This window comes from Megalobrama amblycephala, linkage group LG22, assembly GCF_018812025.1.
Source record: "Megalobrama amblycephala isolate DHTTF-2021 linkage group LG22, ASM1881202v1, whole genome shotgun sequence".
Classification (NCBI taxonomy): domain Eukaryota; kingdom Metazoa; phylum Chordata; class Actinopteri; order Cypriniformes; family Xenocyprididae; genus Megalobrama; species Megalobrama amblycephala.
This window is the reverse complement of record NC_063065.1, coordinates 3,080,238-3,097,416: the sequence shown is the minus strand read 5'-3', so window position 1 is coordinate 3,097,416 and position 17,179 is coordinate 3,080,238. Positions and strand designations below refer to the sequence as shown.

Below are 17,179 nucleotides of genomic sequence, written 5' to 3'. Positions count from 1 at the left end.
AAACCCCAAGAGCTTCATTTGACATTTCCTGCTAAATGCAGCTGTTCTCAACTATTACAATCAATCAAAAGCAGCTGAAACTTTAGTGCAGGACTTTGAATGAACGACACACTGATCAATGATGCAGTCGGACACAAATGTAACGCGTTCAGAAGCTTTATTGAATGAACAGCAATGGCAGCACATTTCGACCCTTAACCACAACACTCTCCAGTTGGTGGGTCGGCAGTGGTGGCCAAATCACTGCCCATCTACTCCTGGCTTCCAGCTTTCTTCCTCTCTCTTACTCCATATCCAGCATGAAGCTCGTTCAGCCTCCTGAATTTTTCCCTCCTCCCTATTTTTTACACATTACTGGAGCTCCTCTCTTGCCTTCCGAACTTCCATTGCAAGTTTTCAAAAACTCACAGATTCTGTTGCATTTAGTCACCATGAAATCAAAATGGACAATTTATGTTTTTTTATGGAATACTATGATATTGATTATAAAAGATTTATGATTGCAAATCATTATTTTTTAACTTCATGTGCCTTGTAATCTACATGCAGCGACATCTGTTCTCTGAAAGGAGAATGGGGCAACCTGTCACTCACATGAGATCCACCAATAGCAAACCACAACCATCCAATCAATTCCCCACAGACAAAATCAAGCCCCGCCCTACATTTATTAATTTCACTAGGATATATATCACAACAATAGGGAAGAAAATATGAGAGCAACGTTTTAATGTTGCAAGGTTCATCATTTATGAAGCAAACTCAATTCAAATAATAATAAAATGGTACAGTAATGAAATGAGAATAGCACATAAATATTAATAAAAACGTCATCTACACAGCAGAATCCCCAGAGTTAAATCAACTCTGCTCAGAGAACATATGGTCCCTCTCTACATAGAGTTAAAATATCACTGAAGCAGAGTTAAAGTTAATGAGATAATGTGCTGTTTGTGGAGTTGTTTAATCAGATCTTGAGAGATTTAATGTCTTTTATCTTCAGTTGATTTCATCTAAGGCTGTGGCTGGAAGTCATTTTTAGTTCTTGTGTTTCTCTTCAGTGGTTCTGCTTGTTAACAGCAGGTGTTCATCACTAATGCTCAATCATCACTTAATTAATCACTTAATTATCTCATTAACTTTAACTCTGCTTCAGTGTTACTTTAACTCTATATAGAGAGGGACCATATGTTATCTGAGTAGAGTTGATTNCTCGTCTGGACCGGAGAAACATCAGCACTGGGAGCTCTTGAGGAACGAGGCCTCGTGATCAGCTCCGTCATGTCTTACTCTGCAGACGAAGCGATCCGCGCCTTCCCAGCGTGCTTTGCTGAGGCTCAGGACGCTGCTGCGGCTGTAGCGTCCGTCCCGCTCGCTCTCTGCGCTGGTCTGAACCCCCTCGGTGACCTCTGACCCGTCCAGCGTCCAGCTCACCGTCGCCCCCTGTGGAGAGTAAGAGCTGAGCAGGCAGAGCAGTGCGGCTGAGTCTCCAGAGATCTGCAGAGAAGAGGGCGGCAGCAGAGACACGGAGGGCTTCACTGCGGGACCAGCTGCACAACACACACAAACACACACACACATGAACAACTGCAGAAATGATGATTTGACTTTAAATATAAGTTAAATTTTAAAATGATCCCCAGAATTATTTTAAAAACATTGTCTAAGTAAATCGATGATTATATTGTGATGTCGTTATAAGAAAACAAATTTAAATGATCATTTCAGTATTAATTTTGAATTTCAGTTTTATTTTGAAAATATTCTGCTATTTAAACATCAGTTTCAAATTTGATATTTTAAATAGCTAAAATGACAAATTTTCAAAATGCTCTTCAACTGTTTCTTTTTGTCTGATGAAGCCAACAAAATTATATTTTGTCCATATTATAAAACTTTTGTTTCATGCATTTAAAAAACCCTTAATTGCTAAATTTACCAAGAATTACAGACAAAATTATGTATATATCAAGAAATATTTAAATAGATTTTAAAGTACTGCAGTGAATACATGAAATGAACGAAATGTTAGCAATAAGATGTTAAATTATTCATGTAAATTCATGTAAATTCGTCATAACATTTTTAATAAATAATGAAATGAATGAAAAAATATACTCATTTGATTTTTTCAGAATTTACAGAACATTTTAATCTCAATCTATTTAAAAAAAAAAAAAATTGTCCACATGAAAATTGACTAATACATTGATTTATTCATGATTTAGAAAACAAATTTATATAATAATTTCAGTATTAATTATATATTTTTTAAAATATTCTTCATATTTTGATACTCACAATCAATCATCATTTTCAGCAGTTTAAATTATACATTTTTTAAGACACAATCATAATCATCATTAAACGTAATAATTTAAATGATTTATTTTTAAAATGCTCATGAACTAAATTTCTCTTTGTCTGATGATGACGCTTACACAAGTATATTTATTTTGTCTATATTATTAAACTTGGGTGTCATGACTTTAAAAACCCTTAATTGTTAAATTTACCATTAATTATAGACAATAATTATTAATGACAATTGCAATAAAAAAAAAAAATTATTATAAAATAAATTAAAAAAAAATCTAATAAATGAATAATCTTGTTAACAAATGTTTGCTCAAATAATTGAAAAATAAAATAAAACTATTTAATTAAAATATCATACATTTTTTAGATAATTTAAGAAAGACTTACTTCTGATCACCAGTTCAGTTCCTCCACCGAAAGTGCACCACAGTGCTTCATTCTAGTGAAAGCGTCGTACAAAAACCTCCGTCACACTCAAATGAACACAAACTCCAGCAGAGAAAGAGACGAACGACACTCACACACACTGATATGAGACTCAACAGCAGCTCTTCTCAACATTAAATAATGATTATTGGACTGAAGTGACTTTCACAGAAACAGCCTCATCATCTCTAAATGTCTCTTGATGCATGAAAACTATTAAATCTGAATAAATAATATAATCAGAAAGACTCTGTACTGATCATCACACATCTGAACTGTGAGTTTCTAAATGATCATGTATTTCTCAAAGCATTTTAATAAGTTTTGATGACCTTGTGACCTCTGGAATGACCTTTGACCTCTCATGGAGTTCACAGTGAAATACTTGTTTCTTTTAGAGATTCAACTCTGTCATTTGATTCATCAGAAACCTGTAGTCTGAACCAGAGACTGAATGAAAAAGAAATGATTTATAAACGTGTTCAGAAGTGAAAACACTCGTCTGTTGGATCATGAGAATAAAACACATTTAAAGCCTCAAAACTGATCAGTTTCATCTGCATGTGCTCATTTTCACGTGTGTTTTACTCCAGCAGGGTTTTTGCTCAGAGAGTCACTTTGCATCGGCTCATGCTTCAGCGCTCCGAGTGTTTATAGCGTTCAGACTCAAACACTTTATAACACACTGCTGTTTACCACGGTACAAACCCAACAAACACCATGAATCTCTTCAGCAGCTTCATCTGGAATTCTGGCAGCTTTTATTCCAGGTAACAGACGTGAAAGCTCGTCATTTTTGAGTCTTTAATGTTCATTTCATCTGATTAAACACATTAATGTTGTTGTCGACAGCATCCAGAGGAATCACTGTGACTCAGCCTGAAGCTGTGACTGTTTCTGAAGGACAAAACGCCAAAATAGAGTGTAAAACTGATCCTGGGATATATGGCTGGGGTTTAGCTTGGTATCAGCAGAAACATGGAGAAGCTCCTAAACTCATTATTTACTGGCTGTAAATGATCTCTATGATGAGAGTTTAAGCCGATTCAGTGGGAATGGAAGATCTGGAGGGACTGATTTCTCTCTGACCATCAGTGGAGTCCAGACTGAAGATGCTGGACATTATTACTGTCAGAGTGTACATGAAATCAACAGTAAAGATGTGTTCACACAGTGATAAAGAGTCGTACAAAAACCTCCGTCAGTCAGAGTCACAGTGACTGAACTGATACTGCAGCTGCTCACACACTTTCACACACTTTCACACACACTCAACAGTGAAGAAACGACTCAATATGATCTTATTGAACATCACTTTTGTTGAGATTCATCAGTTTTTAACCTTTTTGATTGTGATTTTTTTTAGAAGACATGTTTTTCTCCTGCTAACATTCTTTATGTAGAAATTCAGTCACTTTTGATCTTCACTTCAGTGGATATTTTTCCATTCTTCACCACATTTTTTGATTTTCTGCATTTATAATTTATCCTCATTCTTCTTTCTAAACTGAATCATCATCAGCATCATAAACATGTTCTGCTTGATCAGTTTAATAATCTATTGATTTATTACCTTCATCCCTCATAATGCAGAAATTAACAGCATCATATAAACACATTCCTCAGTTTCACAGCAGATGATAATGAAAATAATTGATATAAATATCTATGTATGGAAGAAATAACAATGATATAAAAATTAATTTTAAATTTAAAGACCAGATTACCCAACAGCTGTTGTCCACCATCAAAAACATATGCATGTCACCATATATTTTTACATTTATTTTATAAAGAAGTGAAGATGTTTCTATCATGTGACTCACAATCAAACTCAGTTGATTCAGTGATTGACAGAGACTCGTTTGTGATGATCCTCATGTCTGTTCAGAAACTGCAGGAACACAGGAGTAAATTTGGGGATTAACAGTGATGTTTCATTCCAACTACAGTAAAAATGTTCTAAAATATATATTAATATAACAAAGTTGGTCTTGTAAATGTATTCAGAATTGAATGATGCCATTTTTAACAGTTTGGCTATTAGAAGATTGAATGATATGAAAAAGACTGATTTTTCTTTTTGTATTTTGTGTCTGTTAATGAGTGACTGTCTTCAGGTAAATGATCTGGAGTGTGTTTGCATATTGATCAGATGCTTCAGTGCTCTGAGAGTGTTTATAGTGCTGTGAGTTTAACACTTCATCACTGACACACACAACAATCTTCATCAACATGACCTTCATCATCATCTTCATCTGGACTCTCACAGCGTTTGCTCAAGGTTTGTGGAGCACAAGTTTGATATCAATTCATTTCTTCAAGTATATTGTCAAAGTTTTGAGTTGATTTTCTTCTTGTTGTGTGTTTCAGAGTGTAGAGGACAGATCACCGTCACTCAGAGTCCCTCAATGACAGCAGCTCAACCAGGACAAACTGTGAACATCAACTGTAGAACCAGCAGTAATGTGTTCGGTGGTAATTGTTTAGCCTGGTACTTACAGAAACCTGGAGAAGCTCCTAAACTCCTGATTTATTATGCAAACACCCTCCAGTCAGGAACTCCATCTAGATTCAGTGGCAGTGGATCTAACAGTGATTTCATTCTGACCATCAGTGGAGTCCAGACTGAAGATGCTGGACATTATTACTGTCAGAGTTTATACTATCCTGGGAGCATTCGGTGGTTCACACAGTGATAAAGAGTCATACAAAAACCTCCGTCAGTCAGAGTCACAGTGACTGAACTGATACTGCAGCTGCTCAAAGGAGGATCTGAAACAACATCATCACACAAACATCTGAAATAAAATCATCTAAATTAATCTTTTTTATAAATTATTGAGGTCAGAAATCAAAGCATTAGCTGAGAGAAACAGACAAAGTCCATCAGTGTCACTGATAAATTTCCTCATATTCATACCCTCTTTAGACTAAAAATGTTGTGGAAAATGTATATCTGTGTCGTGGATGAACCTTGCGGTTAAGGTGACAAAGACAACAGAATTTCCATTTGACGCCCAAAAAATTTATTTCACAAAAAAAATAAATCCCAAGATGCAAAAAGAAAAAAAAATAAGCAGTGTTACCCAAAAATAAATAATAAATTATACAAACAAAGGACACCAAACAGTATAAAAAGTGGCGGTACTCCGACCACGCTCACGCCAATTTACCACACCCCTCACTGAACCTTTCCGGTGGCCATCTTAACATCCTGGCCCCACCTATGGAAGATACCATAATACAGACAACATACATCCACCACAAATAACTATATATTTACACAACTTCAGATATTTTGCCCCCAACATATCTCTTCCCAAAATCCCCGGTCAGTGTAAATGTAAAAAGTGTGCATGTACATGTGAAATGAGGGAACGTGCCCCATAGTCCGCACATGGTCACGGAGTATCTTCGTGACATCTCCTCCCCCTTCCTTTGGACACCGCTTGTGGTGTCCTGGAGAGGAAGTCAGCTGTACAGTTCTGTGGGCCCTTGCGATAGCATACTTCAAAGTCAAATTGTTGCATTGCTAGAAACCATCGTGTAATGCGAGAGTTGGTATCTTTCATTCGGTCCAACCAAGTTAAGGCTCAATGGTCTGTCTCTAGAGTGAATTTCCTACCCAACAGGTAGTACTTAAAAGAATCCAGTGCCCACTTTACAGCCAGACACTCTTTTTCAACAACAGAGTACCTCGTTTCCCTTGGCAGGAGCTTCCTGCTGATGTAGGCAACAGGGCATAACTGCCCACGCTGTGACTGTAAAAGCACTGCACCCAGTCCATACTCCGAAGCATCAGTTTGTACTGTAAATAGTTGGTCAAATTTCGGACTCTGCAAAACAGGTTCAGCACACAAAGAATTTTTCAAGTCCATAAAAGCACTATCAATGTCCTTAGTCCATACAATTTTATTGGATTTGTTTTTTTTTGTAAGGTCAGTGAGAGCCTTTGCCCTTGAAGAAAAGTGTGGGATGAAACGTCTATACCACCCCACTAATCCCAGGAAGGATCGTACCTGTTTTTTTGTGGTTGGCCGTTCTGCATGTTTAACAGCCTCGATCTTCCCAACTTGCGGTCGTATGACCCCATGACCAAGGACATGTCCCAGGTATGTAGTCTCAGCTTTAGCAATGTTACATTTATCTGGTCGTATCGTCAGTCCTGCTGCTTTGATTCTAGACAGTATCTCTTTCACATGCCGCACATGCTTTTCCCAGGTCTCGCTGAAGATAATTATATCATCCAGATACGCGGCCGCAAAGTCCTGCGTGCCCCTCAGAATCTGATCCATCAACCTTTGGAATGTTGACGGTGCCCCGTGAAGCCCAAACGGTAAGACCCGGAAATGGTAGTGGCCTACTGGAGTTTTAAAAGCAGTCAGTTCTCTGCTTTCTGGACTTAAAGGAACCTGCCAGTAGCCTTTGCACAAATCCAAAGTGGTGAGAAACTGTGCACTACTCAGTCTTTCTATAAGCTCATCCACTCTGGGCATTGGATAAGGATCAAATTTGCTCACTGCATTCAATTTCCTAAAGTCCAAGCAAAACCTTATTGTTCCATCCTTTTTAGGAACTAATACGATGGGGTTGTTCCATTCACTACTGGAGGGTTCTATAACTCCAAGTTTTTGCATTGCCTCAATCTCCTCTTTCAACAAAGGCAACAGTTTTTGTGGTACCCTGTATGGGTGTTGGTGGATCGGCTTATTATCCTTCAAGTAGATACTGTGATGAACAAGGTCTGTCTTACCAGGTGAGTTAAGAAACAGTTGGTGAGGGATGCTCTCCAGCAGTTGTTCCCTCTGCTCCTCTGTGAGATGCTGCAAATCCAGACAGCCCTCATCCTGATGAACAGGCAAGTACTGCTCCACCAACTCCTACTCCGTATGTACAGCTCTCACTAAAAACTGTTGTTTGGCAGCTATGGCCAGTTCTGACTGTGAGACTTTCTCATGCCATTTCTTCAGCATGTTTACATGGAACATCTGCAGTGGTTGCTGTCTGGAAGGCATTTCAATTTCATAATTAACTGAACCAACTTTCCTTCTCACCTTAAATGGGCCTTGCCATTTTGCCAATAACTTATTCTCTGATGTTGGCAGGAGTAGAAGTACTTGGTCACCCGGCTGGAACATCCTTGCTCTGGCTTTCTTGTCATACCACACTTTTTGTTTTCTTTGGGCTTGCTGTAAGTTGTCACGGGCCGTGGAAACTGCTTGCTGCAATTTTTCTCTCATCTGCCACTTGCTTCGCTGTAACCTCTCTTAATGGATATGCTTCTGGGTATCTAGTAGCATAATCACAAATGACTAGGATAAACCTATTACCCTTTTGACTCTTTTGCAGTGGACCAACAACATCTACTCCAATTCTCCTGCTAACTGCAGGGATAGGAACCAATGGTGCCATAGAAGGTGATTTGCCAGCGGTAATCTGACACTCTGGACATGTCCTACAGAAATCTTTTACATCAATATACATGCCAGGCCAATAAAATCTCTTAGCAATTCTCATCAGTGACTTCATAAAACCCAAGTGTCCAGACCATGGCACTGAATGCCCAAGCTCTAAAATCTGTTTGCGGTATTGCCTTGGTATCACCAACTGCATACCGTCTTCTTTTGACTGTCTATACAAAAGGTGTCCTTTCATTAAAAACATGTCATTTTTCAACACATCCATAGCAGTTTCTTTATCTGCTCTATCCCGGCAATCAGCTAACGTCTCATCATTCCTTTGCAACTCTGCTAGCTCGTTGGATATGTCAACATCTGCATCAACAATATCTGGCTCTTCCAGGCTCACATTAGACAGTTCTGACGTACACATAACATCCTCTACCCACTGTCTATGTTTCTGCAATCTCCCCTCAACATCTAACTTTGTGTCAGCTGTTATTTCCTCATTAAAAAATGGCATGTCATGAAGGGTCTGTTGCGCAAAATTTTGGGATTGTGACAAATCAGCCATACTATTTGCTTGTGCTCTCGTTACAACACCAGCCCAGACCGTTTCTTGCACCAAGTCAGCTAAAATGGGCATATCCGTACCTAAAATAACTGGATACGGCAATGTAGTGGCAACACCAACTTTCATTAGATATGGTTGCCCATTAACTTCAATGTACACTTCAGCAACAGGTAAATCCGATTTATCACCATGTACACAACATACAGAGACAGTGTTCTCTTCCCACAACTCTCTCGGCACATACTGCTTTTGCACCAATGTTTGAGCACAACCCGTGTCTACTAAAGCTTCCACTGACCTGCCATTTAATAGTACTGAAACAATCGGGTCTTTAGTTGTTCTTGCGGTCATTACAGGGGTAGGTAAATAACACAATCCAGCGGATTTAGGCTTCCTAAGGGGACACTGAGAGCTTATATGACCTGGTTTTGTACAATTGTAACACACAATATCATCTGTAGATACTGACTGCTGTGCTGCTACCATTGGTATAAACTTAGGTTGGGCGGGCTTTAACATTTGGGCTTGCGACTGCAAGTGCGCACTACCCCTCAACCCCCCAGACTTACCTTTATAAGACGGCAGGCTGCCAGCATATCGTAGTAATCCAGAGGATCCTTTCCTTGCCGCGATGTAAGCCTCCACAAAGCTTGCTGCCTCCGATGCAGTCACAGGATTTCTCTCTTTAACCCAGGTGCGTATTTCAGGATACAACACACGCATATATTGTTCTAACACCAACGTTTCCATCATGTCCGCTTTAGTTGTAGTATCAAATCGCACCCATTTGGAAAACAAATCCTTGAGTCGAACATACAACTCCACAGGCGTTTCATCAGCTGGTGTATCTAACGCACGAAATCTCAGTCTATAAGTCTCTGCGCTAATTTCATATTTCTTGAGTATTACCTGTTTAAGACTGTCGTAATCCATTATCGAAGCAGGAGGCATAGAAACGAACGCAGTTCTTGCTTTTCCCGTGAGCAACGGAATTAAATGGACAGCCCAATCGTCCTTTGGCCAACCATAAACTTGTGCCAGTCTTTCAAATGTGGTAAGATAACTCTCAATGTCATCATCCTCTTGAAGTTTTGGCAATTGTGCTCCCAAAGTCGGCGCTGACGCAGTTAACCGGTCTTTTGCTGACGCCCCGTGTCTGGTATGTTCAACGTCCATTTGTAGCTGTGTAACTTGGTGTGTGAGGACTTTAAATTGCTGCTCTCGTCGCGACAACTCTTTATCCTGCCGTTCATCCCTCTCTTTCTGATACTGAAGGAAGGTTTGAAACATATTCGCCAGCGCCGCGAGGGACGCATCTCCCCCTGCCGCGGAGGTTTCACTTGATTGTAATACATTTCTGTCCATGGCGTTACCTGTTGCTTTCTGTCCGTCGTCGGATGCCATCAATGTAAATTGTTGCGCCCTTGTCTTTGGTGGCATTCCAGTCACCCATTAATTTCCACACTTGCGGCGAAACTGCTGTGTACCTCATTTAATGCAGCACAACACGTCGTTCCGGTACGCTGCTCTTTCCGCCTTCACTTCTGACACCATATGTCGTGGATGAACCTTGCGGTTAAGGTGACGAAGACAACAGAATTTCCATTTGACGCCCAAAAAATTTATTTCACAAAAAAAATAAATCCCAAGATGCAAAAAGAAAAAAAAAAAAGCAGTGTTACCCAAAAATAAATAATAAATTATACAAACAAAGGACACCAAACAGTATAAAAAGTGGCGGTACTCCGACCACGCTCACGCCAATTTACCACACCCCACACAGCAAGGGACTCCGTGGCGGATCCGCATTCAAGTCGCCAAACCCGCGTGACTGTCACATCCGTTTTGACGCCGCCCAGAGGATCAGATCCGCATCCGGGCGGCACCATAAATTCTACTGTCAATCAGCGGATCCTGAGCGGACCCATGTCAGATCCGCGGACGCGCACGCGCCTTTACTGTAACGGTTGTATCAATTTGCGGGTCCCAAACGGACCCGCCGCGGAGGTAAGGTTTTAATCGCGGATGCGGAGCGGATGCAGCGCGAAGCCAAGGCGGGTCCGTGATCCGCCTTCATTGCGGATCCGTCACTGCGAGCAAGTGGACTCCGATACGGGTCCGTTCGCGGCAGAGGTGGAAAGTCCAGGGCTCAGAAAGTAAAAGTCCTGCCATATTTTTTTCCACCCACTGAAGCATTAATGAGATAAATAAGTGATTAATTGAGTGATGATTGAGCATTATTGAAGACACCTGATGATAACAAGCAGAATCACCAAAGGAGAAAATCACAATTTTTAAGACACCATCACAGTGGTCATGGTTTGCTTTAGTTGGGCTTTTGACCCTTCACTTTTTAATATTAGAATTTGTTTGGGCAGTTTTAATTGAATTATAACAACCAGACAAGCAAAGAGAAAAGCTGGTCAGGTAACGTTGGTTATGTTTTCACATAATCATTATTTGATCTGAATCACTGAACTCATTTAGAGCCAAATCTCTGAGTTAGATTTACATTATTGATTACAGCACAAAATCAGCTTTATCAGTATTATCCAAAGGGTTTCACAAAAGTTGTTCTGAATAAAACAAAAGAAAATTTCTTTAAGGCACACACAGACATCAAGAATCAGCCTGTGAATCTCAACGACGGTGACAAGCAACATATTCTGATCAACAGATCAACTCTGAACATTAGAAAACAAGCTACTGAAAAGTCCCATAAAAACAGCAAAAAACAAAATAGTGAGAATAAAGAAAATTACTAAAACAATTAAGCTCATAATTTATTCTTGCAGCAATGCATGATGGGAGCCGTGGATGAGTTTTGATTGGTGGCACCCAGAATGCACTGCAACATGCTTTATGATGGCCACCACTGTTGAGATTCACAGGATGATTCTTGATCTCTGTGTGTCTAAATGAGGGCTTTTTTTCCTAAGAACTTTTGATGAAACCTTTGAATTATTTTGAAAAAAAAAAAAAAAAAACTGGATCTTCTGCTGTAGAATCACAGTGCTGCTGTAATCAATAATGTAAATCTAACTCAGAGATTGGGCTCTAGATGAGTTCAGTGATTCAGATCAAATAATGATTATGTGAAAACATAACCAACATCACCTGACCATGTTTTAACTTTGCTTGTCTGGTTAGTTTTAACGCAGTTAAAACTGCCCAAGTAAATTCTAATGTTAAAAAGGCAAGGGTCAAGAGCCCAACTAAAACAAACCCTGACCTCTGTGATGGTGTCTTAAAAATTGTGATTTTCTCCTTTGGTGATTCTGCTTGTTATCATCAGGTGTCTTCAATAATGCTCAATCATCACTCAATTAATCACTTAACTATCTCATTAACTTTAACACTGCTTCAGTGGGTGGAAAAAAAAATATGTCAGGACTTTTACTTTCTGAGCCCTGGACTTTCACTTTCTGAGCCCTGGACTTTCCACCTCTGCGCGATACCTCAGTGGTGGATCCGATACGGAGTCCTTTTGCTGTGTGGGACCCCTCACTGAACCTTTCCGGTGGCCATCTTAACATCCTGGCCCCACCTATGGAAGATACCATAATACAGACAACATACATCCACCACAAATAACTATATATTTACACAACTTCAGATATTTTGCCCCCAACATATCTCTTCCCAAAATCCCCGGTCAGTGTAAATGTAAAAAGTGTGCATGTACATGTGAAATGAGGGAACGTGCCCCATAGTCCGCACATGGTCACGGAGTATCTTCGTGACAATCTGCCTTGAGATTTTGTGCTCTTATAGATCAGTGACATGATTGAGATCTACATGTGAGTCGTCCACCATATTGGATCAGTCAGATCTGGTCCGTGAACACTGGAGAGCAAGTGAACTCCTGACTGCATCTGCAACCTCTGTAATAAAGTTTCATGAGAACTAGTTAAATAGTAAAATCACTGTGGGGCATCGATTATAAAACACAAAGTTCCATTAGTTGCTTTTATTTGAGATATGGATCAACATGTGGATCAAGGTGTGGTTATTATACAAAAGAACAACAATACTGACATAAATCACAAGTATAAAAACATCAAACACTCATAAATAGTTGCAGAAACCTCAAGCAGCAAAACAATCAAATCAACTTCCACTTGATGAACACACACAGTCCTCTATCAGAACACAGTCCAGACCTCAACTCTCATTCTAGTGATTTCCAGCATGTCCACGAGCTCCAAGAGGAAGATGTGTGGCAGATATTTAAGGAATAATCAGTATCGCCCTCTACTGCCTCATTCCCTTCATAACCTCATTCACATATGAATATCTATATATGCAATAGACATTAGCTGCTATTTTCACAGCATTTAGTTGATCATTAATGTGATTTTACATATTGAGTTATACAAAAACACAAACCAGCACATCCTCACCTCTGAAAGGTTTTCCTCTGTCTGTCTGGAGTTTAAAGCTCAGTGGTTTATATGCTGCACAATGCTGTGATATTTTTGATGAAAGTCATTGATTTGTAAGAGTGAGTGATGAACAGCGTCATGTTGACCGTTGTGTCGATGTGTCCGGAGCGGTCGAATGGGCCTCTATGACACCACCTTATCCCACATAGCAACATTGTGTCGGCCCAGAACCGGCCCACATCTGGCACATGTGGCATGATGATCTGGCCCACATGCTGCAATGAATTACGGCCCTTGTGTGGGCCGTTTCTGTTTGCCAGATCTGAGCCACAAGCAGGCCACAGCAATGCCACATGTCAGCCAAGAGCAAAGAAATAAACCAGAACTGGACCTTATCTGAGCCACAAAATCTGTGTATATTAAGTATAGAGTGATCTCAGCATTAATAAGCCTGTTAACAAGCAGAATTTACTTAAGGAAAGAAGAGAACAGAAAAAGAGACGAGCAGAAACACAAGAACTACAATTGACTTCAGCCACAGCCTTAGATGAAATCAACTGAAGATGAAAGAAGACATTGAATCTCTCAAGATCTCAACAGATGATTAAACAACTCTACAAACGGCATTACCAGATTCACTTATTACTAACCAGATTGACTTTATGTTAGACATCTACAAAAGCTGTTATTGAGAATTAACAGAGGTTTAACTCTGTTTCATTTGAAGTCACCATAATGGTGAATAGTTGTTCCATTAGTTGGGCTCTTAACTCTTATTATACATTTGTTTTCTCTGGCTGCTGTGACAGTGTGTTTGTTAAACACATTTGCAGTAGCAAAGACAGCTGAAGTAAAATGACATCATGTGGTGATGGTTATCGGTTGATTGTTTTGTCATCATGAAATGGCCTGATGTCATTTGAGTCTAATAATTGTGCTGTGCTATTAATACATTTACATTATAACCCTGTGTTACTACAGAATGAATTATTGCACCAATCAGAAGATTTTAACAGACATGAGCACTAAAAGTTAGTTCATGATGACACACAGACATCAAGAATCAGCATATGAATCTCAACAGTGGTGACAATTAAAAGTGGGATGCATGCTGGGTACCAGCATACTACAAAACACCCAGCATGCATTGCAGCATGGCACTTTTGATTGTCACCATAGTTGAGATTCATATGCTGATTCTTGATGTCTGTGTCTTTCATCATAGACTACTTTTCAGTGCTCATGTCTGTTAAAATCTTCTGATTGGTGCAATAGTTCATTCTGTAGTAACATGGGGTTATAATGTAAATGTATTAACAGCAACACAATTGTTAGATTCAAAAGATATCAGGCCATTTCATGATGACTACAAAACTATGGCGGGCCGGAAGGTCCAAAAATATGGCTACCGACTTGTCGCGGGAATTCACTATACAATTGCCAGTAGCCAATGAATTTACCACTGATAGGCCGGCGGTGCATCTGTATACACACTCTCCTCACGCAGCCGGCGACTCACTTTCCTCACACAGCTGACCACTGACTCTCCTCAGCTGGCGACTCACTTTCCTCACACAGCTGACCACTGACTCTCCTCAGCTGGCGACTCACTTTCCTCACCCAGCGAACGACTCATTTTCCTCACGCAGTGAACGACTCACTTTCCTCAGCTGGCGACTCACTATCCGGAGCCGGCGACTCACTTTCCTCACGCAGCCGTCGACTCACTTTCCGCAGCCGGTGACTCGCTTTCCACAGCCAATTGACTCTCCTCACATTTCTTTTCAAATACTGTGATGGTGCAATAAATATTTTGTAACATTTCAAATGTCTTCACTCACTTTTCATCACTTTAATGTATGATGAATTAAAGTATTCATTTTTTACAAATAAAAGTTGATCATTTTTTGTGTTGTAATTGTAATTTATTCTGAAGCAATATTCCCATCAGTGTTCTGTAAACTGTTAGGCTACTGTTAAGATGTAAACTGTAAATCATCAGATTTGTATACGCTCCCTTAAAGGGATAGGTCAATCAAAAATAAAAGTCTAGTCTAGTTGTTCCGAACCTGTATGAGTTTCTTTCTTCTGTTCAACTAAAAATATATTTTGAATGTCAGTAAACAGACAGCTGACTGTAGCGAGTGACTTTCATAGTAGGAAAAATAATACTAAGTCACTGGTTACCATCAACTGTCTGGTTACTGACATTCTTCAAAATATTATCCTTTTTAGTTCAACAGAAGAAAGAAACTCATATAGGTTTGGAACAACTAGAGTTAAGTCAATGATGACAGAGTTATAGGTTTAACTATCCCTTGTTATTGATTGTCATTTCATTTTTTTTTTTTTTTTTTTACCTTTATAAAAAAGGTAATTTTTCCCTAACCTTGGCTATCAATTTCATGTTAGGCTAATTAGAATAACTCACTGTAGGGCTTTTACCATTATTTTTTCCACGGCAGAGGAAATCTGCATCAGAAGTGGCATTTAGATGCATGTATAAAATTGAATATGAATGTGCAAAACAAGCATGAATAACACTGTTTAACAATTTTACAATAAAGATCTAAAAAGCTTTTGTGGATTTTACAAATTATCTTTAATATACAATATTCTGAAAAAGTGACATTTCCCTTTTTGCAAAGTTCAAATGTTGATAAAATATATAACTTTAACTAAAGATACATTAAACTAATGTGTTACAAAAACAATGCAATTGTGAAATGTCAAAAAATCTGCAGAACCAGTGTTTAAGCGTGACAACTGCAAATCAAAAATGTATCTTGTATCTAAAAATAATGGTAAAAGCTACAGTGAGCCCTAATTAACATGAGATTGATAGCCAAGGTTAGGGGAAATTACCTTTTTTATAAAGGTAAAAAAAAAAAAAGAAAAAAAAAAAAAAATGCCACGACAATCAATTTCAAGGGATAGTTAAACCTAAATGATAATTCTGTCATCATTGACTTACACAGTTGTTCCAAACCTATATGAGTTTCTTTCTTCTGTTGAACTAAAAAGGATATTTTGAAGATCGTTGACGCTACAGTCAGCTGTCTGTTTACTGACATTCAAAATGTATTTTTATTTCAACAGAAGAAAGAAACTAATACAGGTTCGGAACAACTAGAAGGTAAGGCAAGGATGACAATTTTTATTTTTGATTGACCTATCCCTTTAAGGGAGCATATACAAATCTGATGATTAACAGTTTACATCTTAACAACAGTTTACAGAACACTGATGGGAATATTGCTTTAGAATAAATTACAATTACAACACAAAAAATGATAAACTTTACTAGATGTAGTTAGTTATTATTGCACCATCACAGTATTTGAAAAGAAACGTGAGGAGAGTCAATTGCTGCGTGAGGAAAGTGAGTCGCCGGCTGCGGAAAGTGAGTCGCCGGCTGCGTGAGGAAAGTGAGTCGCCAGCTGAGGAGAGTCAGTGGTCAGCTGTGTGAGGAAAGTGAGTCGCCGGCTGCGTGAGGAGAGTGTGTATACAAAATGATGCACCGCCGGCCTATCAGTGGTAAATTCAGTGGCTACTGGCAATTGAATAGTGAATTCCCGCGACAAGTCGGTAGCCATATTTTTGGACCTTCCGGCCCGCCATACAAAACAACCAACAGACAGCTATCATCACCTGATGACATTTTGCTTTACCTACCTTTGCTACTGTAACAACAAACACACTGTCACAGCGATCAGAAAAGACAAATGTATTATATAAGAGTTAAGAGCCCAACTAATGGAACAACTATTCACCATTATGGTGACTTCAAATGAAACAGTTAAACCTCTGTTAATTCTCAATAACAACCTTTGTTGATGTCTAACAGAAATAAAGTCAATCTGGCAAGTAATAAGTGAATCTGTTAATGCTGTTTGTAGAGTTGTTTAATCATCCTCTGTTGAGATCTTGAGAGATTTAATGTCTTTCATCTTCAGTTGATTTCATCTAAGGCTGTGGCTGAAGTCAATTGTAGTTCTTCTGTTTCTGCTCGTCTCTTTTTCTGTTCTCTTTTTTCCTTCAATGATTCTGCTTGTTAACAGGCTTATTAAGGC

General features: G+C 39.0%; 2 gene segments (V, D, J or C); one reads left to right on the top strand and one right to left on the bottom strand.

Moving 5' to 3' along the window:
• Window positions 1-1,213: 1,213 nt before the first annotated feature.
• On the bottom strand, window positions 1,214-2,737 carry LOC125258577 (the record flags this gene model as incomplete). The annotated part of the segment is given in 2 exon segments: window positions 1,214-1,550; window positions 2,707-2,737. Coding segments are annotated over 2 exon segments (348 nt in total), but the record flags the coding sequence as incomplete, so codon positions are not given.
• Window positions 2,738-4,980: 2,243 nt separating this feature from the next.
• On the top strand, window positions 4,981-5,531 carry LOC125257866. The segment is given in 2 exon segments: window positions 4,981-5,029; window positions 5,119-5,531. Coding segments are annotated over 2 exon segments (375 nt in total).
• The last annotated feature ends 11,648 nt before the right edge of the window (window positions 5,532-17,179 follow it).